Genomic DNA, 27835 nt, shown 5'->3' with positions numbered 1-27835 from the left:
GGGACATTTTAGATCGACTCCACGGATTATTGCGCTGCGGTATTTCCACGATTTCTTGCGATGGTGTCGAATGTTCACGGAAAGTTGAAAATAATTATTGATCATAAATTTCGATTATGCCTGTTCATATATTACAATAATATGAACTACTGCAGTACCTTATAGCCTACCTATCCAATATCCTTTAGTCCGACTTATCGGATACTCTTTTTAATGACACTTGACATATGACTCTGGGGAAATATTAGCTTACAAGGTTTGTTCAAGTTCAACTATATACTAAAAATTCTATATCAGAAAAAATTCAATCTCAACTATAATATATTATATATATAATTGAATAGTACATTCATATTGAAATAATATTAATGATATTATTGATAAATGAATTATTCGTTCGGACTCATTTCGATATGAATATACTATTAACTATTCAATTGTATACTGAAGTTTTGTTTCTCCAGGAAGCTCTTTAACTGCTGTAGACTTGGGCACTCCCGTTCCGAGGTAAAGGATATGGTAAGCCATCATTAGTCTATCAATCATTGCATTGTAAGTGGAACTATAACTTTATTTCACATTATGCCAAAAGGAGATATCGATATTATAAATGGGTTGCATAAACAATATGGTGCACCGAAGGTATGCTATGACTTCAGGCATTTATCATCGACTATTCCGGTCTTATATAGCCAATTATAGACGGATGGTATAGCCTTGCGTGTCACATGCTCATCAGTGATTTTCTTGCACAATCTACAAAAAGTTGATCTGTGAGTAGGAATGATCTGAGCGTATGGAATGGCTTCATCAATTGGCTGAAAGCGCCATCTATGATATTCTCTGTAGGCCGTGTCGTTGCGATCCAGGTAGTTCACATAGTCAACGAGTGCTTTTGGTGACTTGAAGTCTTCTGCGTGAATGAAGGAATGTATGGGTGCGATTTTAGCCACATCTTCTTTCGTCGGACCCCATACTATCGGGACTGCGCCTGATCGCAGACCATTTCTCCAGAACTTCTCTGATACGTAATCGGGACAGTGGATGGAGTTTTCAAACGATATGTAAAATTTATGTCGTTGGAGCTCTTTCACTAACTCCGAGCCTTTGAATCTGTTGTTGAAACAAGTACCGTATGTAGTGACTTTTAGTCCGCTTTTAATCAATCTCATGGCGTATTTCATTCTTTCCGATGCACCGTGGGTATTGTTACAATTGCTGACGGCCCAGATGGCCAGCCCACTTTTCCTCGACATCATTTTATCGTACCAGTTATTATGTCTCTGCTTTTCCTGGAAAAAATGTAGTTCATATTGGACATTTCCGAAGTAGTCCACAATGTCCGAGTCCAGTCGGAAATTCATGGTCAAGTTGAATATGGAATCGAAACGAGGGTCCTTCAAAACATCTCCGAAGTGGTAGGTTTTTGCAGGGGTTTCTCGCGACCAGAAAACGTAGAACTGATTCGGGTTTCTGAAAAGATAAATTAATGTTCACATTTATGCGCAGATGAATGGTTGATTTTGATTATAATCAGGCATATTACATCATTTTGTACGTTGATATTACAAACGTATAAATCTGCCACAATGATTAAAATCCGCTACATGTTCCAAAATCCCCTACATGATCCCGCATAACACTAAGTGGCATTTGGTACCATGAATATGAATAGGTTAGTAGTATTCGTAGTAATGGAAGTTAAGGAATCGTGCAGCTGTCTACGTCAGTGGTTCGTAACCAGTGCATAACCAACCAGTTCTCGCACCCCCTATACCACGAGGTACTGGTATGCTGTAGGCCTACCCAGGGCCGTAACAGCACTTCGTCAGCCCCCCCCCCAAAACATTGGTCTTGGGCCCCCCATAGGGTTATAGACCGAACGTCTGGGGGGCTTCGCCCCCCAGACCCCCCTCCGGCGATACACTCTTTACCACTATTCATGATATTCATTCGGAGTTTCTTTAGTGAATCAGCTTTTGCTCCCTAAGCGCGCGAAGCGCGCAAAATTTCTGGAGTTCATGATTTCATCGGTCAGTATGATCGGGAATTGCATACATTGTTATCAATTTTTTTCTTCTCTCTACTCACGTAATCAGATTTGCAGGTAGAGCTGAGTGAGGTCTGTTTGAAAAGGTAGGACCACTCAATAATAATTAAACATCTTCGGGCGTATACCCGTTGGCAGGAACAAAACAGCACCTCGTCAGGCCCCCAAAAACGTTGGTCTTGGGCTCCCATAGGGTGATAAAACGACCCCCCCCCATCACGTTGTTCGCGTTTGTCACGAAATTACCCGTACTGTATTGTGAGCCAGCGCGAAGCGCGAACATTTTCGATAATTTATGATAAAATCGGTCAATCAGATCGGCGACTGCATATATAATATGCTATCAATTTATTGTCCTCGCTACTCACGTAATCAGATTTGCCGGTAGAGCTGAGTGAGGTCTGTTTGAAAAGTTAGGACCACTCAATAATAATTAAACATCTTCGGGCGTATACCCGTTGGCAGGAACAAAACAGCACCTCGTCAGGCCCCCAAAAACGTGGGTCTTGGGCTCCCATAGGGTGATAAAACGACCCCCCCCCCCCCCCATCACGTTGTTCGCGTTTGTCACGAAATTACCAGTACTGTATTGTGAGCCAGCGCGAAGCGCGAACATTTTCGATAATTTATGATAAAATCGGTCAATCAGATCGGTGACTGCATATATAATATGCTATCAATTTATTGTCCTCGCTACTCACGTAATCAGATTTGCCGGTAGAGCTGAGTGAGGTCTGTTTGAAAAGGTAGGACCACTCAATAATAATTAAACATCTTCGGGCGTATACCCGTTGGGAGGAACGAAACAGCACCTCGTCAGGCCCCCAAAAACGTGGGTCTTGGGCTCCCATAGGGTGATAAAACGACCCCCCATCACGTTGTTCGCGTTTGTCACGAAATTACCCGTAGTGTATTGTGAGCCAGCGCGAAGCGCGAAAATTTTCGATAATTTATGATAAAATCGGTCAATCAGATCGGCGACTGCATATATAATATGCTGTCAATTTATTGTCCTCGCTACTCACGTAATTAGATTTACCGTTAGAGCTGAGTGAAGTGTCTTGAAAACGGGAGGGCCCGTAAAAATGATTAAACATCTTCGGGCGGGCGGAACCGTTGATATGACTTCGTTACATGATGTTATTTCGTGACATCCAGTCTGCCATATCAAAAAATATAGAGCCGCCCAAACGTAGGCTTCTAAACTAAGAGAAGCACACGATTTCAAATTGGTATTTCTTCACTGGCATAAAATTTTTCCCAGCGGGATGGTATTTGTCTTGTGAGGTTCAGATTGCAAAGACAGGAACATTCGGCGCCAGTCATTTAGGTGCCTATGGACAATTAAACCTATATGTATTTTGTATATATTGCGAAGTCTTTGATCTGCATAAGGGCATAGACCTTTTCGGCCAAGCTTTTCTCGCTGCCAATCGATCTGGCACACTTCTTGGAGTCGCATGTTATATGGCCTAAAACTTGATTGTATGCCTTGGTGGGTCGTGGCGCGGTAATGGCCCAATACCCAATAATAAAGAAAAATGGCTACTTGAATTCGCGCGCAGCGCGCAAAAATTTTGAAAAAATTGCATAAATTTTCAAAAAATACTCTATGATTTATGCTAATTCACGAAATAATTTTGGGCCCCCTTCGAGCTCGGGCCCCCCCCCCAATTGGGGGGTTTGGGGTGCGGCAGTTACGGTGCTGGGCCTACCTATACCTATGTCCTGTATTAGGGACTATTGTTTTCTTTCATTCGGTCTATATCAGTGCTGGTTCCCAACCTTTTTCGACTCATCGCCCCCTTTTGAAGCTCCACACCGATCATCGCCCCCCAAATATTGGGAACCCAAAAGGTCAACTTTTCGGCTCGACCTCGAAATTACACTTTAACAGCTAAATTTTCGTTGGAGAGCCTATGGACAATTAAACATATATGTATAATTGTATATATATCGAAGTTTTCGGTCAGCACAAGGGCATTCCATTTCGGGCAAGGTCTTCTCGCTGAGATCGTTCTAGCATACTTCTCGGAGTCGTATGTTACATGGACTATAACTTCATATATCTTGGAGCGTCGTGGCACTGTAATGACAGTCGCCGAAGTCTCCATTTCCATAAATCACACGTATTGTTGAAGGGGGGAGGGTACCCCAAAATCAATATATATTACAATATGAAATCGCGCACAGCGCGAAAATTTTTTGAAAAAGTTGGGAGAATTTCTAAAAAAATTACTCTATAACTTATGATAATTCACAAAATAATTTTGGGCCCCTTCGAGTTCGCCCCCCAAATTGGGGGTTTGGGGTGCGGCAGTTACTATCCTGACTCCATGTAGTCGTTTTAACGCGCCATCGCCCCCTCCGTTGTTTTCGCCCCCTATCGCCCCCTTCGTCCGTTTTCGTCCCCCTATCGCCCCCTTCGGTATTTTCGCCCCCTAGACCGCCAAATCGCCCCCTGGGGGGCGATATCGCCCACGATGGGAACCACTGGTTTATATGAAGGAGACATGATAATCCTCTTTCGCACACAGGCACTACAAAACGTCGCATGTTATTGTGTCGCATGCTCATTAGAGTTGTTCAGATTTAAAATTGTCGCGACGCTTGGTTGTTACCCTTCCAAATGGTGGCTTTAGTGCATAAAAACTGGTTTACATGCGGTCTTGGTCGTCTTCATTGAGATTTTACCTTCCTTGAATACCGCCATCAAAAACCAGGGCCAGGGCCAATTCACATTATTGTTGGGTATTCCGCCAAATGTATATGATTGCTCAAAGCTCATATGCCCAGACCACTGACAGTTTGAGTCTTATTTTTATACAATTCAAATTAGGGGAAAAGGCTTTGTCCGTGCTAAATTTTGATGCTTGCTTGACCCATGATTTTGACCTCACGGTGAATCATGTGGAGTGCCGGTGTTGAGTGAATCGCAATTATGGACTATATACTCCAGTGACTAACTTTTGTCTCTAATAGGATTTGCTGCTTTATGGCGATTAAGACAAATCATGTCTACATGTATAATTTTGGGAATGCTTGAGTGTAAAGCTTCAGATTATCTTTCGCTGTTTCAGTAACATGTCGATTACTTATTAGATCAATCACAGAACTCGCAATGATATTTTCCCACGTGTCTCTACGTGTGAGAACTTATTACCGACACTTTCTAACAACCAGTTATCGGCGGGTCGTCTTGTGCCGCAGTTGATAATTACGCACGCCATGTCGTGGACGGGCAATTAGGTTGTTTCCTCTGCGTTTGCAGTCGGAATCGGCAGCCAGAACAAACCGTGCATGTCCTTTTGATTTACACGGATGGACACTTGTCGTAAAATTGTCGCTTATAAATGGCGGCAAATACCACAATCACATTTCGACATGTAGCTCAAAGTACCGATTTTGTCACAAATATAAATAACTCGACAATATGATGGCAATATCAATTACATGTCGAAATTTACGTTCCGTCTTCGCTCGACCGACGGATTTCAATATTGTGACAGCATAACATCCAGGGTTGCATTTAAAATAGGAAGTGTTTTATAACACTTTGTTTTAGCCGTCTTTTAAACAATGTTCGAAATAAATTCCATTTCAAAAAATGAAACTATTTAGGTTAACTGTTTAGGTTATAATTGCCTACATATTTTCGAAAAACATACAGCGTGAATCTTCGGACGACATGCACTAGAAATACTCGACGCATACGAAATGGAATGATTGGAACCCTCGACATCATCGTTGATCAAGCTGTCATAACACGTAGTTGTATATCACTTGCACAAAATGGGTGTTCTGGTGAGGATTGATGATAACCGCAAGCCGTAGAAGCGCAGAAGGTCGTGCAATCACCCAGGGTTACCAATTACCATACGTCATCGCCATCCGCATGCGGTCCGCGAAGGCTTTTTTGAAATTTCAAGTATTCGACAATATATTGAAGCGTCATATATCTCTTTTAGATTTAAGTACTTGAACTTCAATATAAAACTACCACAAAAACCTGAAATCTCAACAAAGCTCCCATCACATCACTTTTGAAATCTACCATGCGGTAGAAGATAAGCTATTACGGCACATGACCCGTTGATGATTTGTGACTGAAAATTGTGATTTTGTTTGGTCCGTCAAATTACTCGATTTTGGATAGACTGGGTGATAAACAAAAAATGACTCGAGTTGAGTCGGATGAAACGTTGAAATCAGAGAAGGACTTCTCGGTATAGTGACTTGGTAATCCTACGCACGCAACAATCTATGAAACTGTCTTGGGGAATAGTAATATATCATAAGGCCGTAGCTTGCGTTGCGCAGGGTATATAGATATCTAATCACGTCAGTATGGAAACCATTGACATTCTGTGACCCCCCGTGACGTATATTTGGTTAAATCCTAATTATTGTTTGTTCTCTTTATCCATGTTATTATCGGTGACAAGTAAGGTAGTGGTACGCTCCACACCTGTAACACCAATGGAATTTTCAGCGATTAGAAATTTCTATTCCGGGGGTTCTTAACCAGGGGTCCGTAGCCCCTTCGTGGTACGAAGCACCACACCAGGGGGTACGAGATGCATTGTGGAAATAGGCCTATATGCTGTGGAATATTTTCTGGGCCAATTTATTCAACTGGAAAATATTCTTCGCGCTACGCGCGCTTTATGTGAACGGGCTTTCTAGTTTTTATATAGGTACGCTACCATCAGAATTCGTGTTGAATATAGACTGGGGCACGGGAAATGTTATTGAAAGCACAGGAGGTACGATAGCTAAAAAGGTCAAGACACAATGCTATTACTATGGCACAATATTAATTATATTTAAGTGGTTATTGATTTGTTGCAATATTAATCGAAGAAAATCTAATGCTGGTTTAATCTGATTTTGGCAATGACAGTAACAATAGCCCACTTATCACGAATATATCAGAAACCCGTATTAGGCTACACCGCTCACATGCTCTAATATCAGATCAATCTATGCTAAACTTTAAAATATTCTACATAAGATTGTGGCACGTCAAGGTTACACTAGCGTCCTCCCGCATGATGTCAATAACTCATTGTTTTAACTAATTATGTCCGGCACAAAAACTATTTTATTCAAATATTTTAAAATGTGATTTTTCTTGTGTCAGGCGTGAATTCACAATAGTAAATCCCATTGTCACATCGTGGGTGGAATGCCATTCTGCAAGGTCCCGTCATCAGAAATTAGGAAATTGGCACACAAGAACATTTGAGTTTGAGACCTCTGCTTTAGGAGGATTTGTCATTATTTTTCAAGAAATCAAAAATTTCCTCCGTGGAGGCCCAAGTGTGCTCCTTTTTGGCAATTCGTCCTCTTTTATAGGTTTTAGCTTTGACAGCCGGGCGATTGTACAGTCATAACTGAGAAACGCCATAAATGACGCAATATCGGGACTTCGACGTCAGTGATGACAAGGATAACTGAAGAATAATTTTGGTGCGGGTCATCCGGGAATTTTTTTTTCCTAGTCAACACAACAGTGTTTCCAGTCAAAATTTTAAAATTGCTCGTAATCGTGTCCGATTTTATAAGTTTTGCGGTTTGTAAAATGTGCCCTCTTTTCCGGATATCAAAATATGGTAACTGTAAATTACCAAAATTGCCATATAACAACACCGATAAAAAGTGACGTCACACATGAAAAATTCTTGACGTCATGGCGGCACAAAATCGAATCATTGTGTGTACCATATGTTCCGCGTTAAAAACTGATAAAACTTAACATCTTCCGCATACATAGTGGGAATCCGAGGTGTCGCGGCGCAACTAGTAAATAGCGTGCCAGGAGTATCAAAAATTCACTTGCTGCTATAAATACTCAACATCTCAAAATTCACTGCTTTTGATGTGGTGCTACAGTAAGTAATTCCTGTTTTGACGAACGAGTTGAATCGGACCGTCAAAAGTACTAATAATGATTACTAAATAAGTTCGTGACATTGGTTTCTGGCAAGCTAGTGAGTGTTAGCTTTAATCCTACAAATTATGTCGAACGGGTTTAAGGTGAATCACAACGACATCTGCCAGCTACCCGACTGCTAGTTAGCCGCAATATAGCATGCACATCTCAATTACAATAAAATAAAAGGTATATTTGATTTCACGGAATCGCCTCATAATTAGAACCCACTTGCGTGTCTCCCCACTACGTTTCTACATGCATAGCATGTGTATTGTGCAGTGCACGCAGAATTTGAATTAAAATGGTGCACTAGATTTATACCGCGTTAGAAGTCTGAGGTAGGCTCTGGCTTCGTATGCCATGCGTGTTTTGTCATTTGCGGAACGACATTAATTTCAGTAATTTCAGTGCTTTGACTTTGTAATGTTTCGGACGACTTTCATTCTCGCTCTCTTCCATCATCGGTCACGCTCGTTTTTCATGCGCAATTCTTGTACTTTGCTGCCACTTTTGGCTCGGCTTACCTTCACTCAGGCCTTGAAAAAACTGCTACTGCAGTGAGATCAGCGACCAGAATAATCTCCGGCACATAGTATTTGGTACGAACTGGGATTCGAACCACTGCCATCTGTGTCGCGACGCTGGCGCTTAACCAACTGTGCCACTCGCTTCCCCATGCCATGGGTTATATTCACATCCTTATATCAGGGGTGGTACACGGGTGCAAATAGACACCCTATATTCGCTAGTATTCGAGTACAGTGCACGTACAACCTATATAGAACGTACATTCAGCAGTCACTGCGATAGCTATTTTCCGTAGTGCTTCTGATGATTTCACAAATAAATTTGATGCAAATTCATCTCAAAACTGCTCTCTACTTTTCAACATCGAATATCTAAAATAACTATGGAGTAGACGCGGAGTACTTTAAAAACATCTACTCGAGTATAAGTACCGCAAGTATTTCAAAGGTAGGTCTCATTCAAAAAAGTACTTCGTTATCAACCACCTCTGTATACGGCCTGTAGTGGAACGATAGAAACACTGTAATTTTTCAAACCTCGTTTTCGGATCTGGCAAATCCATAAACTTCCGTAGATCGGGAGAGTTGAAATGCACCAGCGCCGCGCATTTTCGTACAAGCTTCCGGTCCGTCGTAACTTTACAACCACCGCATTCAGCGGGAACTATAAATTCGAGATTCTCCTTGTAGTGTTTCATTTGGTATTCCATCGCTTTCCAAATCAAGATAATGGGCTCGTCGCCTGCGGCCCGCTCCGCTGATATTCCAAGTTTTGGCCGTAAGTTACGGCCTTCGCTTTCAATAGGATCTGCCTCGGCTAGTTTCAGTTTTTTCTTGTCCTGTTTAAGGACTTTGCGATTAAACGGGTCGTCATCTTCATCTTGTCGCTGTTTCTTTCTCCGAATTTGGTGTGCTTCAAAATTGCGTGAACTTTTATCATCTTTGATGCTATTAGAATCAACGGAGTCTTTCCGATAATGCGTCTTGTACACACCTTTATTTACGTAGTCTTCGTGTGGTAGTTTTTGAATATTCGAATTATCTTCAAAATGTTCAACATCGGCGTCGTAGTCAAGTTCGTGAAGTGACCTAGTGACTTCGTTCGCCGTGCGAGCTCTCTTCCAAAGAACGAAATACCATAACAGTCCGACCATGGATAAGATCAGTAAATAATTGCTTCTGCTGGATTTGGAGCGCGGCCGTAACTGCCGTACGAGTAGATTGACCTGGAATATAATGAAAGTCTCATGATCGGCTATAACTGCTCGGCCGCGTTCAATATTTTGCTAATAATGGATATTTTGCAATAGTAAATGGTGTATGTATTGCTTTGCGGTCTCATAATGTAAGGCGCGGCCCCACTGTGCAATGTGCATGGAACACCTATTACTCTGCTGCGGCAAGCAATTGTGAATGTTCTTTATTCTATTTTGCTTAGATCATTGGTTCTCAAACTGAGAGGGGGCGTGGAAGCATATGAAGGGGACTCTCCGCGCGATTCACCTCTGGTTCATAGTTATTGCTCTGTGTATAGTCCAAATTTCATACATAAGAATTCCCTCATCAACAGCCATAAGAATTCATACCATCAAACTTTCCGTTGGAATTGCTAGCATTCTAGTTGCGCTTTGTGATATGACGTTAATAGGCGCGAATTTTTTCACTATCATGTACGGGAGCGTGTCTGAAACAGTTTAGAAACCACTGGCTTGGATGATTACTTGGTTATCGGGTAACGGACTAGCAGCGGTTATGCTTAGTTGCGTCATAAATGACCTTTTGTATCGCGGTCTGGGAGTATCGGGAATTGAGTGATATATAGGGCCTTGACGTTGATTGGTTTTGTTCGAGTCTCCGTGAGTCAACAAACCTATTCGACCATGAATATTGGCATGAAGAAGCCGCAAACAGATCTTCACGTGCAGTCTTGCTTTTACCGACGGTTTGTTCGCGTGGGTTCAAAATCTGGTTTCGAGTAGCAGGGTTCACAGAACTAATTGAGGCCCTTGAGTGACCGCAAGTTTGAAACTCAATTGAGGGTCTCTTGACGTTCGCTACACTTTAATGACTTCGTCAAGTTTTGTTTCTATACATTCCCAACTTTATTCATGCAAGAAATACGACCGATACCATGTTGTGTGGATAAAGACGCGGCTTTTGTAACGATTCCGGAGACACCCGCGAGACACTGCAGTTACAGTCATCAGGCCCGCGGGCTTAAGAAGTTATCCACCCAGGACCGTGACTGCCGCACCCCAAACCCCCCAATTGGGGATCGACCTCAAAGAGGCCCCAAATTATTCCGTGAATGAACATAAATTATAGAGTTTTTTTTTTTGAAAATTTAAGCAACTTTGTTCAAATTGTTTTCGTGCTTTATGCCTGATTGTTGCCATATATCATGATTATTGGGTATACCCTTACACCAAGAAAATATATACGCATGATTTATAGAAATGGGCATTTAGGCGTCGACCATGATTACGTGGTCAGAGAGAGGGAAAAAAATTATGGCAATATTTATCCACTTCCCGATACTATAGACCGATTTAATCATGGTTATATAAAATTTTCGCGCTTCGCGCGATTAGACGCTGCAGGCGTCTCGCTAATTAGCATAATCAGTCTCGCTCGAAAGAAGCGGTACAAAGCGTATAACCCGGTGGGGTGGTTTGACACCCTATGGGGCCCCAAGACCGACGTTTTGGGGGCTGACGAAGTGCTGTTTCGGCCCTGTGTCCACCCCATTGTGCATCTGCACACACATTATGTAGGCTATTGCCTCGGAGGGTTACGCAACACGGCGAGTAAATGGTGGATTGGCAAGGACCGTGTTTATATGATACATTGCCTCGAAGCAATGCATAGCACGATTTTGCATTGTGATTTTTTTCCTGTATAAAACATCCACCAACATTGTGTTGCATACGTAAAGCTTCAACAGTCAACACCTATATGTGAGCGGTAGGCTGTAGGTCAGCGGTCGGGAACCTTTAATGACCGAAAAGCCATATTGACCCAATATTTTCAAATGTAAGTCTCAAAGAGCCATAAATGTCAATCAACTGTTACGTCACTATTGAAAATTCGTGACGTATTGGCAGCACCAATACATGGAATTCACAGTGTGTGCCATATGTTTTCTCTGCTCACATGCGTAGGTGGAGCCAAACATAGTCACTACAGCAGTACATAGCCTGCAATGAAATCTTCAATGATTATTGGCATTTTCTATCGATGTTTACGAATGGTTAGATTTTGAACATTTCTACTCCCAGAATCAAGCAATTTTCCAATTTATAGTTCGAAAATATAGCGCAAGAGGACTGCTTATGTATGCACATTAGGGCTCTTCAAAAATGACTTTTTTTCTCAAATCGTACTGGCTACTTGATAAAATTGTTAGGTTACCAAATTTAAGCCTACACACAAAATTTGGTTCAATTCCAGCCAGTAACCGCTTTGCTACAGGAGAAGTAAGTTTCTATTTATTATATAAAAATAAATACTCAAAAATTTGAAAATTTTCTGTTCACCCCATTAAAGTGTTAGGCTGTCTATAGAAACGATGCTCACCAAATTTGGTTCAATTCCAACCAGTGGAAGCGGAGTTATTGCCCTCGAAAAATTTGGATTTGAAGAAAATAGTATTTACGGTGAGCACAACTATAATAAATAAACAAAGAATCGGTCACCGTAAATACTATTTTATTCAAATCCAAATTTTTTCGACGGCAATAATTCCGCTTCCACTGGTTGGAATTGAACCAAATTTGGTGAGCATCGTTTCTATAGACAGCCTAACACTTTCATGGGGTAAACAGAAAATTTTCAAATTTTTGAGTATTTATTTTTATATAATAAATAGAAACTTTCTTCTCCTGTAGCAAAGCGGTTACTGGCTGGAATTGAACCAAATTTTGTATGTAGGCTTAAATTAGGTAACTTAACAATATTATCAAGTAGCCAGTACGATTTGAGAAAAAAAAGTCATTTTTGAAGAGCCCTAATGCACATTGCACAGCTTAGGCACAGACGAGCCAAGCCTCACCCGTGATACCGCAACTCATCGTAAATAGCTGAGAATTTATAATCACTGATATTAATCTAATTTTATTGTCGCACTGATTCCAAATATCTGAATATTGATCGTCTTCTCCAGTATTCGGCTAACAAAACATTGCGTTACACACCTACATTTTGAAGCTATTTACCATTCAAGAACATGGATGCATATGGGGTTGTTTTAAATTTTAATTTCTAATTTGGAATGTCACTTCCAAGTCAGTTCATTTCTAGGCGTGGATCAGGGAGAAAAGGTGTATTTGAAAACTGCAAGCGTCGCCATGTCTTCTGTTCTCTTCGATCAATCAAGGTATCGTGCAATCCAAAAGTTGGAGACGCGATGTCGGGTAGATCGAATTCGCGAATGATGTTAGTGGCCGGCGCGACAGCAAATTTGAGGATTTTGAAAAGGGGGATACGAGACCCTAATCCTGGATACTCCACTGTCTTTACCTCTCAAAGACATGTTTAGGCTGCCACGAGAATAATCATTCTGGACGTAATAAAAATTTACAAACATATGTTGCTGCAATAATGATAAATTTATTACAAAATTTACATTTGCTAAAGAGCCATTTCTTATACCCAAAAGAGCCATATAGGGTTCGCGAGCCATAGGTTCGCGACCACTGCTATAGGTGATGGTCATCACTCATGTGCTCTAAACTTCGACCCCTTGGGAAAATGAAGTGATGAGAATCACAGATACTCTGTAAATTACTGATTCACGTCTCTTACCCATCATAATTTTCGAAAATTGACTTATGGCAAATACCAAGGAGGGGAATATTGAACACTGAGCATCTTCAAAACAAAGTTACCATACTTGCAGGGCGGTTCCCTTATTTACTCGATTCTTTCTAGAAACAACATGCTAAATATGTAAGTAGTATATATTACATGAAGACAGGGCAATAAGTCCTCAATTTGCAATGCAAGAAATTATGACCGTGGAATTTACTTCCAAAACGATGACCTGAGCAGCCAACATGCTTCCAATGCAGCAGAGCTGATTTGACAATCAAACGCAGCAGTACACGCTGTCATCGTCAGGCAAAAGGTAATCGTGGTTGTAATCGTAATCGATTACGACGATTACAGCATTCCCAAGCAACCGTAATTGCCATCGTCATCGTAATCGATTATGTCACATATCTAATCGATTTCTCTGTACAATAACGATCACTTTTTATCTGCATAAGGACTATGATAAAAGGGAACATTCGTAAACAAGGAATAGTGCGATATTGTATCAGGTTGCTGATAGCAGAAACGTCAGATTTTCAAACTCCACTGCGCACTTATACATCACGAGTATATTAGCTTTGCTATAGTCATTGCATAACGAATTTTATCAACACGCAAGGCCGTAACGGCACTTCGTCAGTCCCCTTCAAAAAAACGCATTGGTCTTGCCACCCCTCTTATAGTGATAAACCGAACTTCTGTGGGCCGTTTAATGAGCTAGCCTTTGACGCCTAACCGCGCGCGAAGCGCGAAAAAATTCTATAATTCTTGATTGAATCGGTCAATATGATCGAGATTTGCATATATATTGATATCAATTTTATCCTTTCTCTGCTCACGTAATCAGATTTACCGGTAGAGCTGAGTGAGGTGAGTTTGAAAAAGGTAGGACCCCTCAATATTAATTAAACATCTTCGGGCGTATACCCGTTGGCAGGAACGAGACACCACCTCGTCAGGCCCCAAAAAACTTGGGTCTTGGGCTCCCATACCTATATGTATTTTGTATATATAACGAGGTTTTCGGTCAGCATAAGGGCAGTCCTTTTCGGCCAAGGTTTTCACGCTGCCTATCGTTCTGGCATACATGTTGGAGTCGCATGTTACATGGCCTAAAACTTTATATGTCTTGGTGCGTTGTGGCGCAGTAATGGCCAACGCCGACATGCCCATTTCAATAAATATTGCATATTTTTTCTTGGGGGAAGAGTACCCAAAAATCAAGACAACTGCAAACTTGAAATCGCGCGAAGCGCGAAACTTTTTTGAAAAAGATTCATAAATTAAAAAAAAAACACTCTATAATTTATGCTAATTCACGAAATAATTTCGGGCCCCCATCGAGCTCGCCCCCCCTAATTGGGGGGTTTGGGTGTGGCAGTTACGGTCCCGTCAACACGTAGTAAATAGATATTCGATGTAGTAGTAGTTAGTAGTAGTAGTAGTAGTAGTAGTATGATTGAAAGTACTGCCGACTTACCGTATATTCATAGGTTATCAATACACACCAGAAACCACTATCTCGAACAGAGGAGAAAAATAATCACCATCACTCGTATATGTGGTGTCTTATAAACAAAGCCTGGAAGTGATGAGCCGTACCACAAGTCAGTAAACACGAAATCGAAAATAAATAATATCGGCCTGGTGTAACATGGCCAATATAATCGAAACACCTGAATATCAAACAAACAAACCACGCTACCTACAGTTTCAAATAGTAACGCAATTATTGATGTTTGGTTGCGCTTAGTTAAGCGTAATTGGAATGTTACAAGGAGTATATACACCAGACAAAAATATAAAATTTTGTACGGCGACGATTTGGCGGGTGCCAACCATTCTCTATCGTATACGTAGACTATTTCTGGTGTAAGTCGTCCGTAGGCTCACACTACATGTTTTTCCGAAAGCATTTAAAAAAACAATTATGATATAATTATACAACTTTTGAAATGACATATGTTCAAAACATAGATTTAAATGCAACCCTACGAATATTCAACTACGAGAAACATCATTCGTTATGGAAGAATTTTATGCTCACTTGATCTTATTCTCAAAGGGCCTTCCTTGAAACGGACACCAATCGGTAATCTGCAACTCTTTGCTCAACATTTGAATTTGCCGTCATAACCATCCGATTATACAACATGTTAGTGTGGGTTGTAGTTAGAATGCAAACGATTGGGGCGACAAATCGTCAGCTATAAATTTGGCCAATGCATGTAATGTGACGTAGCAAGCAAAAAATTGTTCTCTCATGAGGCCTTCTAATTGCAATCGTTAGATTGTATTTCAATATGTGTTGAAGGCTCAAGTTTCAAGAAGCAAATGAATGTAATCGTGAGTAATCGTGAGTAATCGTGATTACTTTTCCATGTAATCGTAATCGCTATCGACTACTTAGATATGTTGCCGCAATCGTAATCGTAATCGTAGTGGCATGATTCAGAAGTAATCGTAATAGTCGCAATCGATTATATCTGATGTGAATCGTCCGTAGGCTCATACTACATGTTTTGGAAAGCATTTACACAATTATGGCATAATTATATAACTTCAAAAACACAATTTTTAAAGGTCTTAGTTTGAAATGCAACCCTGCGTACAGGCGTTGTATTTCCAACAAGTGATTATTTTAAAAGATTTGTAGCTTAAAAGGATGCTGGGGCATTTGGGGGAGCTTTTGCGCCAACACTTCAAAGAGAGTCGGGCTGCTGACGATTACGTTTACCAGTTTTAGCGCCAGTGACACATGCCACAGCCGCAGTAGTTACCAAATTAGTCGGACAGAAGTTTTGATGCATTTATTACATGCGATTGAATTATCCGCGTCTGAAAGCGTCCTCTCGTCAATAACACGCATTCCCCTTACCCTCATATTTGCAGTATTTCTCTTCTTGGATTTTTCATCAACACCTGAGGTACGATTCTTCTTTTGTTTCATGGGTCTTGCGAAACTCTTGTTGACGCAGAACAACACATCAGGAAATGTAATGCTATCTGAAATGATTGTGATTTTTGAATACATCATCGGAAAGCCTGAACGTATACAAATCATAGAGTACATATATAAAACCTATGTTTATAAAACATTGAGGATATGCTTCGTATTGTATAGATCAGTGTTGAACACTCTTCCTGCAATTCACTATTCAGGACATGAATGTTCCGATAAGTATTAGCAGACGTAATTACCGTTGAGCTATAGCGTCAATTCGCCCGAAATAACTGAGATATTTTTAATACCAAACGTCACGAAAGTTCCTATGGAGTCACGACAATGAGAATGAATTGGTGTTGTTCATTATTTTGCAGCATTAACTGCGTATTTCTATCCTAGTTTCTTCTTGTCCTGCTCCTTGGGAACCATATGCAAGTCTACTAACCAACCTTTTCGTACCATCCACTATACTTCACGGTCATAAACATGAATATACATTTGGCAGGATTCAGTTAATTGCAAATCTGTTGCTCCGTAATGCTGGTCGGCTCATGTTATACAGCAGTCTATTGTTTCGCTATAAATAACATCTGCGAATTGCTTCATGTACTCGAACTCACTCAATCTATATTCTATGTACCCCACAGCATCTTTCGAAGAGCTGTGCTATTCTCAAATGCCCTTGACTAGACGGATTACTCGAACATGAATTCGATAGCAATATTATCTGAAATAGCCTACGGCATATATCCGAGCAACAGCGAATGATCAGTTCCGCGCTTAAATTAATTTTCGATATACGTGAGTAGTAATTAGCGATCGCCAATTCCAACGAACCAAGCGAGCAACACCCGATAACAGAATATTGCTTTTACTGCATACTCCGACATACTGCATAAGCAGAATTCACAGATAAGCATTTCATGACTAGTATTTTCTTTTATCTCTGAACGACTCTATGCACTCTACAGCAGTGATTCCTTTTTGATCATGCGGCGACCTGTCAAAGAAATTAATAGTTTGCATCTCCCTGACAATGATATTATGACGGAGGTTAGTGGTTACCATGTGTACCGTGATAGTTTTGTGGTTGTCACGCGCATATTACATTTCATCTCTTGTTAAGTATAACGAGCACTACCGTGATCGTTTTCCAATTGTAAAATCTTATAACAAATCTCAATTTTGCAATATCTCACTGCAGAAACTGATGAGTGTGATGCATACAAAATCAAGTACCTGAGTGTCGTGTGACGTAGTCAAATATCACTCATTACGACATCACAGTGTCTCATATTGTGTCGACACAGGCAAATCACACGCCTCAGTGAAATTGTATCACGTCACAATTTCCATTTGGCTACAGGCAATTTGACGGTCATTTTTGACCGGCTTGCCGAGCATTAAATTTGATAAAACGGGTATCAATCGAAAGCTGACTCAGCACTGATTACGAAAATATAAATTTCATTCCGCTCGTGGCCCTGGAACTCCCACAATCAGCCTCGAAATTTTCATGTAATGTTAACATTCGATAATGACATCATAAAAGTATTGATGATATGAACATTGAACACTGGGCAGCTCAAATGTAGGCTTCCATTTATGCAACCACAAAGAAAACAATGTCATTTTACACCTCAGTAATATAAGTTGGTATATTTATAAGACCATAAATACCTATTTCAGTATGTCATTGGACTTTGCGGTCATGTTGTGAGTTGATCACGGCCTTCAAAAAATGTTTTTTTTTTACTTAACCTTTGTAGCTGTGTGCTGCCTTCCACGATGGTAAAAAGCATTGAAACTAAAATTCTCGTTGATAAATTAAACTTTTTGCAGAAAGGGCGTATAATTTCAGTACTCGGAAAATCGCATCACGATACCCGACTATAGAATCTTTAAAATTAATACTGGATTTGGATTGGAGTGTGCCCCAGAGATGAGCGGATTTGAAATTTCTATGTCCTAATCCAATCCATATCCGAACCTTTAAATCAAAATCAAAATCCTAATCCATAACTTCTTCATATTCAAGTCCATGTCCAATCCTAATCCGATTCCAACTGAAAATTCAGAAAAAAAACTAATTTATTCAAGGGAGGGATTCGAAAATTTTCTTTCACAACCAACGATTCACTTGATTCAAGATAACCTAGTAACCATAAGTACATTAATAACTGATCTGAATAAAGTTTGTCGCTACTCGCCACACGATATTTCAATCTCCCAGAAAATAGGTGAATCCAATCCAAATCCTAATCCGTTCAGAAAAAAATGTCTAATCCAAATCCAATCCAAATCCGACAAAATTTCACAAATCCTGTTTTTTCAAAACCTAATCCTAATCCATGCTCATCTCTGGTGTGCCCATATGGAGCTCTACTCGTTGTCATTCTTGGACGTTATTGTCTTAAAACGAGGTAAATACCTTTATTGTACCTCGGTTTTTCTGAAACCTACGTTTACCGAACAAGTTTTCGTACGGGAAATTATCGTTCAGTCTTAAACGAAGGACACTGATGGTGGCACATTGATACACACACACATCACTGATGGTTTGTTCGAATATCAAATTACAATTTGAATTGGAATACATTCTGAAAATTTTCATCAATAACTAACACACCGAATTAATCGTCAAGAACTTTGTGGAAAGAAAACTGAAAAATTATCTAAATATTTGGGAACGAACACACGATCTGTAGAAATGTGTATTGTGCAATACATTACAGCAGGGACGGGCCGGCCAGCGACGTGATTTTGAGCGGCCCGCAGACAGTTTCCGGTAGTACATGATGATATGGCCCGCGGTCACAGTCTGCTGCAATCTCTCACTACGTGTTTACTACGTCATATTTTAGTGACTGTAGGTTATACTTTAGCGTGCGAGTGTGTATAGCGTGCGAGAGTGGATCTTATGCATACGTTCGTCAACGCGTGAAAGTTTGCATTGCCGGTATTCACGTGTGAACTCAACCCGAATCAATTGATATCTTGACAAATTAAAAAGATCCAAACCCCTCGTTCATATACAATTCATATTTTACCAGAGGTGCGCAACACAGGCTACGGTCCGCGAAGGGATTTTGAGCGGCCCGCAGATAGTTTTCAAACTGTTCACAACTTTGATCGACCACAGATGTCTCACTGACTTGAACAGCTATTAAAGTAAGTTACGTTAATAAATTCATTGAATACTGTTTTGGTCTCTATGCTTCAAAGTTTACATTAAATACGATTAATCCTATTGAGGTGGATCAATACACGCTTGATGTATCGATTTAGGAATCCGGCCCGCGAAATACTTCATTTTCCCATGTCCGACCCGGCGACTGCAGAAGTTGCCCGCCCCTGCATTACAGGGATATCTAAAACTCCCTGAATAGCCTACGTCTAGATATCCCTGAATACGGTAGTGCGGGCAATCCATGGACTGGATATCCACCGGATATGTTCTTTCTATCCGGATCCGGGTATAATCCGGATACAGGCTTTTGCTGATAAAACCGGACTTGAATCGGAGACGAATTCATGATAATTCATTTTTAATTTCATGTTTGTTTTGCTGCAATATTCTATACTAATTCTACAGCAAAATATATGTTCTTGCGGTTTACTAACGTCCCCTCTAATTTTTCACGAGTCTGCGCAAACACGTCAACTCACTGCGCAGGCCCTTGGACAATAGTGCGCAACCAGCCCCCCACATAAGGTGATAAACCCTATCGGGCTCTGCGCTTTTTGCCGATATTTATCATCTACATCGAGGCCGGTTTGGTGGCTGTCTCGCCTTTTATAGGATTCATGATTGAATCGGTCAATATGATCGGGAATTGCATAAATGCATATTTCTATTGCTATCCATTTATCCTCTCTCTGCTCACATAATCAGATTTACCGGTAACGCTGATCGAGTGAGGTGTGTTAGAAAAGGTAGGTCCTCTAAATATTAATTAAACACGCGCGCACCCGTTGGTATAATGACTTCGTTACATGATGCTATTTCGTGACCTCTTATCGGCTATGTCAAAAGACATTGGAATCGCTCAAACGTACTAAACTAAAACACGAACACGATTTAAAATTGGTATTTCTCTACTATCAAATAATGTTCCCTCGACATGGCATTTGTCTTGTTGTGGGACTCGGATCGCCAGCACATGAACATTCAGCGCCAGCCATTTACGCGCCTATGAACAACTAAACTTATATTATATGAATCGAAGTTTTCGGTCAGCATATAGGGCAGTCCTTTTCGGCCAAGGTTTTCTCGCTGATGATCGTTTTGGCGCACTTCTCGGAGTCGCATGTCACATAGCCTATAACTTCATATGTCTTGGTGCGTCGTGGCAAGGTAATGGCCGACGCCCAAGTGCCCTTTTCTCTTAATCACGCGTATTTTTGTTGTGGGAAGGGTATACCCAATAATCAAGATATTTGACAATATATTATTATTCGCGCGCAGCGCGAAAAATATTTTGAAAAATTCCCAAAAAATACACCATGATTTATGTTAATTCACGAAATAATTTTGGGCTCCCTTTGATCTCGGCCCCCTAATTGAGGGTTTGGGTGCGGCAGTTACGGTCCTGAGGAAATGTTACGCAATGTTCATATCACGCAGGGAAGACTATGCGCTAGTTTCTCGCAGATTAACTTCGAGCTAGCCCATTGTTACTTATAACTTTGTTAAACCATGTTATTTCGCCATTCCCAGAAAATAATGCGCTATTGAAATGATATCAGTATCGCTCACGCGTACGAGACCATACTAAAAGAAAAGATTTTTCGTTAGGCGCTCGTGATTACAAAGTCTCATTTCTTCACGGAGCGCAATATTTACCTTTGCGGGCCGCACTTGTACCTCGGTGTAAGACTTCAGCGATAACGCTATTTGCCCCTGGCAATGCTCCCTCTAATTTTTCAAGAGTTTGCGCGCCTGCGTGGTCCCTTGGACAACAGTGCGCAACGACTTTAAAAAAAACATCACTTCGGATTTTTGTGCGCAACTTAGATTTTCTGTGCGTAGAGACCGCTTCAGCACTGCGCATTTGCGCACGTGCGCAGCTTAGAGGGAACATTGCTGTTTACCATAGGTCAGGGTTGTAACCAAGTCACATGGTTCCGAGTCACGAGTCAGTCTTACTTTTGTGGTTTTGACTCGAGTCAAGTCGAGTCATTTTCAATTTATCACCGACTCGAGTCCGAGTCCAAGTCAACGTTTAAAGGGTCAAGTCCGAGTCATAGTGTTATGACTCGAGTCCGAGTCCAAGTCACAGCATTGAAAGCATGTTTAACTTATATGTTCTCAATCTTACTAGGGCGATATCGAATTCCTTTCTTGCCAAACATGCTTATTTTGTCCCTACCAGAGTCTTGGCACAAGTATATTTAGGCAGATAACAGACAGTTCCTGGCCTGATTTACCGATGCTACAGATAGACGAGACAGGCCGCTAATATGATAAGTTAACTAATCGTAGAACTTAATCAAATATCTATCCGTCTTGTCGTCAGTCTGATACATCACAAATACAAGCATTCAGTTTTTATTACGAGCATATCGAAGACATCTCACAAATAGCTTATAGATAACCAAAGAATTCACGTGTGGATATCAGCAGATAGAGAATCAACATATGCATGTTTATGTGGATGTAGAGGCACAGTTTTTCTTTCACATTATCAGGTAGTTGACTTAAAAAAGGTCAACTTTCCTGCTCAGCTCACGAAATAGCCGCCGGAGAGTTACTTCAGTGCTGATTTACTGTATGTTAGTCGAATTTGCCCTACATTTATCAAAAATTCTCAAAAAAGAGGACAAAATCTTAAAAAGGACGCTCCTAAAATAACTTAAATTTGGCTCAATCCCAACCAGTAGAAAGCAATGCTACGAGAGAAAATTTTGGATTAAGTACAAATAGAGATTTTCGAATTTTACCGGCTACCTAGCGATATGGTTAGATTGTGTAAAAATATGATTCATAGCAAATTTGACTCAATTCCAACTAGAAGAAGCGAAGTTATTAGGGTTTGTTTGTTTGTTTTGGGCTATTCATGGTGTTTGTCGACTACTATGGTCATTTACACCAGGCCGGTTTTCTTTAACTGCCTTAACTGTGTGTTTTCACAGACAGCAGATCAAATCAATTAGTTACACTTCAAAAATACTAAAGTGAAAGGGAGATCCTCAGATATGTTAAAGCGGCATGGACTTATAATAAATCCACATCTACTGAATACGTGTTCCACTGGTGCACTAGATGCAGGAATTGACCAGCATTTTTGAACCACACGGAAGAGCATTGGATACTCATTCTTTCTAGTCCCCAAAAAATGCAAAGAATCATCGCCTTCAAATCCGCACATGAGCTTATCAGTCTCTTGCAAGTACTTGACCATATGAGTCATTTCATTGGCTCTAATTGAACTTTGTTTCGATTGTTTGATTGTATAGTCTTGAGTACTTTGATTGCGGAGGATCTACTACCTCTTCATCACTGGATGATTTTGTGCAATGCATTGCTCCTATGTACCATTGTCTGTTGCTTTTACGGCGGCATATCTTATATCAGACGAGTGCAATGAAAGCAGTGGTGACAAATAGCGGTGTCGGTAGAATTCGTCAGATGCGTTGATCTAACCATTACGATTCGCAAATTTCTTCATCTTCAAGTCATATAAAATAAGCCGAGTCAATGACTTGGGTCGAGTCATGCGTAATGACTCGAGTACAAGTCGAGTCAATCCAAATATTGACTCGAGTCGAGTCGAGTCATTTTCCAATTTCAAGAAAATGACTCGAGTCAAGTCGAGTCACAAAAAAATCGTGACTCGAGTCTGACTCGAGTCATTACAACCCTGCCATAGGTACTTGTAAATGATTATTCAGAGCTTTTCGCATCGGATTCTGCTCATTTCCAGAACCCGTCCTCGGAGTCGGATTCCATTTCATATAAACAGGATTAGAGTCGGACTATAGAGAATTTATCAGACCGTGACTTTCTTTTGGTCCCATCTATTTTCGCTTTCAGAAATTATTGGTTTCCGCGCCAATTCGGTGTTTTGACAATGTTCAAACTATGATGCTGTGTTTACTACCACGGAATTATACTTTACAACGCGCAAGGATGTTCTTCCCAGTTCGGCTGAAGCAATCAATTCAAGTAACATTGGGATTACAAAGAATCCTGTGCTTGCAGAAACGCAGCAAGCTATATGTTCCAAGAGCTATTCGATCGCGCACAGTACATTTACGAGAAAATAAAATGCATCCTTGGCATATTCACGGAGACTGAAATATGATTACTCGAGAATGACACTTGTGCTAGAAAAATTATAGTGACGAGATATTTTTCATATTGGGGAGAAGCCGAACTGTCTGCACTTACATTGAGCTCACATTTATTAAATCATACCAACTTCTCTTGAGTAAGTAGAAAGAATTCTCATTAATGCCGAATATTCGCCCCCAGCTGTGCTCTCGGTTTGTCTGCATTTTATGATGCACACACTGTCTATTTTGTCTATAAATTTCGAAGTGCAATCTCCGTATTTACTGACTGCTGCTCCCGATCAGCGTCAGTTGAGAAGCTTAGAGTGAACAAATTGCGAAGACGAATGTGATGTTCGTTGAAATATGAAAAAACTAGAAGTATGAAAATTTATAATTCATTAGGGCACTTCGAGTGTTTAAAAGTCTTTGAAGTGCCTCGTCAACAAAAATAATTTGTGAGCAACTGTTTCGTGTGGTATCAGTATCTGAAATATATATTATACATACCTTTATGAAATTATAACGCAAGCGCCGCATCGATCCTGACACCCGTGTAAACTTTAGGCGAATTTACTGATAATATTGTTTATAACAACATTTTACCCTGCGTTTTAAAACAAAGGCTCGGCGCGGTAGGCCATGTCCAATTACACTGTTAGCGGCTTCCAGAATATGCGACTCATCTTCAAAGGTTAAAGGCGATACTTGAAACTTTTGATTAACAGAGCCGGATAAACCAGTATCGACACTTTGGCAGTGTTCTGGTCAGTCATAAAATCTAGGCTATCAGTTACAGAGAAGCACGACTTCTTTATACAATGATCTGTTCTGGCTGCAAAAACACAGGATTTCAATTATTTACATTCGAATTTATCCGTTTGTTTATTCATTTCATCATTTGTAAACATCTTTGATGGCGAAGATACAGCACATAGTAGATTGCTATCAATGTGAACTAGCAACTAGGTTCCGCATTTTTTTCGGTTACTGAGCCCAGAGGAAGACCCAATGAATGACGGAAACAATAATGAATCGAATAAAAAAAATACCAGGGGAGTGCTGTCCAAGAAACAACACATAGGCTACTCAGAAAGATCAAGGTCGAAATCAATGTTGCATCGGACATTAGGCGGAGGTGAATACCAGATTGAACGTACGCAACTTGTCGTTTCGGCATCCTCATAGCAGTTCATTACATCGCATTGCGTATTGTGTATTGTATAGCGTACAGGGTTGTAATGACTCGATCACATATGCAGTCAAATGACGCGTGACTGGGACGGCCAAAGCGGACATTTCATTGTAACTTCGAAGGATAGTAAAGTCGCCGCATTATTTGGTAATTGGTCTATCAGTACTGATACTTGGAAAATAGGGCCAGAAACTGTTAAGACCGAGGAAAATTATGACATTATGAATGTGAGCCATTCTTTATCAATCGAGCAGAGTTGGAAAAAGTGGGTTGAACCTGATTCAATTCACAACTGAACGGTGAACACAATGACCTGGACTCGGATCGGACTCGATTCACAACACTATGACTCGAACTCGACCCTCTGCTGACTGGCTTGGACTCGAACTTGACTCGGTGGTGAATTGAAAATGACTCGACTTGACTCGAGTCAAAACTATAAAAGTGAGATTGGCTTGTAACTCGGAACCTTGTGACTTGATTACAGCCCTAATATCGTATTCTACATTGTGTGTTACTTGATCGAATAAAATATATATAATCTGACGGTTATTAGGATTATTACGAACCTCATCCGACAACTTTAAATATGATCCTTATGCTCATTATCATGATTAGGCTTTGTTATTATCATTATGTTAATTATGATCCTTGTACAAAATTATTACTCCTCTCATGTAAATAGACCTTCTGTTTGCGAATAAAAGTGTTGCTAGAAATTATAGACCGTATGACCTATACCCCTTGTTCCCAAAACTGTGGTACGTAGGGGCATTTCAATAAGTGGTAGGCCTACTCGAGTCACTTCTGCATATAGCTATGAATTTCTGTATTGAAAATAATATAAGTAGATCACGACGTCTTATTTTCTTTGTATCCAAGTCGCGATGTGCGTACTAAAATTAGATTGTTCAAATGACGCAGGGAAGCTTCATGTATCCGTCCCTGAGAATATTCAATGTAGGCCTAGTAATGACCTAGCTAGTGGCACAAACAATTTATGGTATGTTCGCGATTGCTCGCGGCTCAATTACGGCCCGTGATTGAAATTAATCAGACGTGCAACCGCGCGAAAAGCCGAGAGCGATCCTTGTACTCCCCGAAGCTCGTAAAGCTTATTTTTTAAACAAATATATCAAATCCATGAAAACATTTCCTACGCTTTGCGCGATTTGTTGTCACGGAGATTTTCTAATTTTATCAGGTCTTCCATCAAAATATTTCGAACAATCGTAACAAATTTTGCCTTCGAAGCAAAATTGTTTGTGCCCAACTCATCTCTGTACTATTAACTTGTGATCAAGCAAAAACAGTGGCCTTCAGCGATTTCGAGCTAATTACCTCTGTTCCGGTCGCTATAATGAGATGGTACGTGAGCTCAGTGAAAATGCTCGAAATGGTGCTCGCACACTCATAGTTTTGTCAAGCAGAGGGCTCCTATATTATGAATAAATTGAGAAATAAACTGACACCCGGCGCACGCGAACGAAACATATTTCGCGAAGGGTATAATTTTGGGTCACGACAACATCAGAGCTATATCTAATATGTATGTAATATTTGTTGAATTTCTTCCAACACAAAATTTCTTCGGGCGAGTTCCTGTGGACAGGACAGTTGGTTAATGTTCGAGGTCACTGCGTTGGGTGCATAGCCAATAAGTGAGACAGGCATAGGAAATTTGTTACTAGAATATGGCTTGATCGTAGAAATGCGCAGAGGTGGTCAATGGTCAGTAACGAAGTTCTTCTACTTTTTCGAAGTACTCAAGTAGTTTTCCTCTACTTCTGGTACTTACTCAAGTGGATAGCGTTTTCGCTACTTCTACTTCTACTTCGTAATATTTTGTGATGTACTTACTTACTTTTCGCTATTTTAAGTTTGTCAAGTAGAAGTAGTGCAACCCGCCAATTAGAAAGAGAAAATGTGGAATTCTCGGGCTGTTTTCACGGAGTTCTAACTTTCAGTTTTTAGAAGTAGATATGGAGTTTTCACGAAACTGAATATTAATTAGGTAGCAGGTTGCGCGGTTCCCTTCGCACCGCATTGTCGCCCATATGACATATTCCATCAGAGTAAATATGGCGCTTCATAACGTTTGAAACTGCCGCTTAACAATCTAGCATTTACCCATCCGTAATCTAACAGTCCATGGCGTGTTTAAATTTGGAAAAGTGGGCTTCAATTTTTTTGAGCGTTAGACCTGTTTTAGCAGAACGTCGTTAAAATTGTCTCGACAAAAGTCATGAAATACGTTTGTTTCGACGCGACACTCCAATGTCAATGAGTGCCGATTCTTCAAGCGTCGAATCCTGTCTGGTCAGCTGAATCTGCTTTTGGACTCTGCAAACCTTGCGTATCAGCCTTGTATTCAATCAAAATCAAGCAACCAAAACCGAATAATAGATAATGTTAACTTAGGTTTTCATTCTACTCGTACTTGAGTAGGTTTTTACGTCGCTACTTCTACTTGAGTAGCTTTCTTGGCTAGTTTGACCACATCTGGAAATGCGTCTACCTTTGTTTTACGCAAATCGGTTTGAATTCATGATAAGATTTGTCTGTCATTGGATACTCTGGAAAACGCCGTCGGAGATCGTTGGGATGCTTTATTGTATAAGTGTGTAACGATCGGGTGTAGGACTATGAGACACAGGTATTTCGAGAGCAACCTGCCTTCAATACCGGAACACATATAGACGTGAAGTTTTGGCCTACATACAAATGTGCAAACTGCGGTGCCAACAAGATCTGCGACGATAGACCTTGGTCAAAGATGTACGTGGCTGGTTGGCCAAATCCTTCCGATATTTATATGTCGCCGAAACTCGTACACCCCTGACCATGACGGCATATTACACCGATTCCGTAGTAAACCTAAACCAACCTTGTTGCTGAACTGTACACGGTCGCATTTCGATTACATATATAGCATACGGTCGCATCCCAGCGGATGGTCGCCATGGCGCATCTCGACGACCAAAGCTCATTGCTCATGTTAACTTGACCATATAGGAACTTTGCACCGCGGATAACCCTCGTGGCGTTCGGTGCTATCACCGATTTCTTGATCACCTTGCGTATAAAAGTT

The 27835-nt window shown here is 40.6% G+C and overlaps 1 protein-coding gene across 2 annotated transcripts; it reads right to left on the bottom strand.

Moving 5' to 3' along the window:
- Positions 1-550: 550 nt before the first annotated feature.
- On the bottom strand, positions 551-16911 carry LOC145458600 (4-galactosyl-N-acetylglucosaminide 3-alpha-L-fucosyltransferase FUT6-like). 2 transcript variants are annotated; one of them, XM_080337017.1, is made up of 4 exons: positions 16206-16911; positions 9510-9741; positions 9053-9428; positions 551-1473 (listed from the first exon to the last, which is right to left on the bottom strand). In XM_080337017.1, the coding sequence occupies exons 1-4, from the start codon at positions 16398-16400 to the stop codon at positions 648-650; spliced, it is 1629 nt and encodes a 542-aa protein (XP_080193143.1). In that variant the 5' UTR covers positions 16401-16911; the 3' UTR covers positions 551-647. The 2 variants fall into 2 exon arrangements, with proteins under 2 accessions (XP_080193143.1, XP_080193142.1); XM_080337016.1 differs by having other exon boundaries at positions 9053-9741.
- Positions 16912-27835: the final 10924 nt, after the last annotated feature.

This window comes from Botryllus schlosseri, chromosome 16 (assembly GCF_051294905.1).
Source record: "Botryllus schlosseri isolate E-star chromosome 16, Bs_hap1, whole genome shotgun sequence".
Taxonomy (NCBI): domain Eukaryota; kingdom Metazoa; phylum Chordata; class Ascidiacea; order Stolidobranchia; family Styelidae; genus Botryllus; species Botryllus schlosseri.
Note: the sequence above shows the minus strand (reverse complement) of the source record. Positions and strands in the feature narration are given on the sequence as shown.

Bases quoted from the DNA above. Each gene is read 5' to 3' on its own strand.
- LOC145458600 (XM_080337016.1), bottom strand. From the start codon at position 16,400: ATGTACTCTATGATTTGTATACGTTCAGGCTTTCCGATGATGTATTCA. The intron at 9,742-16,205 runs GTAAGGGGAATG...ATTATATTCCAG, and splicing joins GAAATACTGCAAATATGAGG to GTCAATCTACTCGTACGGCA. The intron at 1,474-9,052 runs GTTTGAAAAATT...TTATCTTTTCAG, and splicing joins TTGCCAGATCCGAAAACGAG to AAACCCGAATCAGTTCTACG.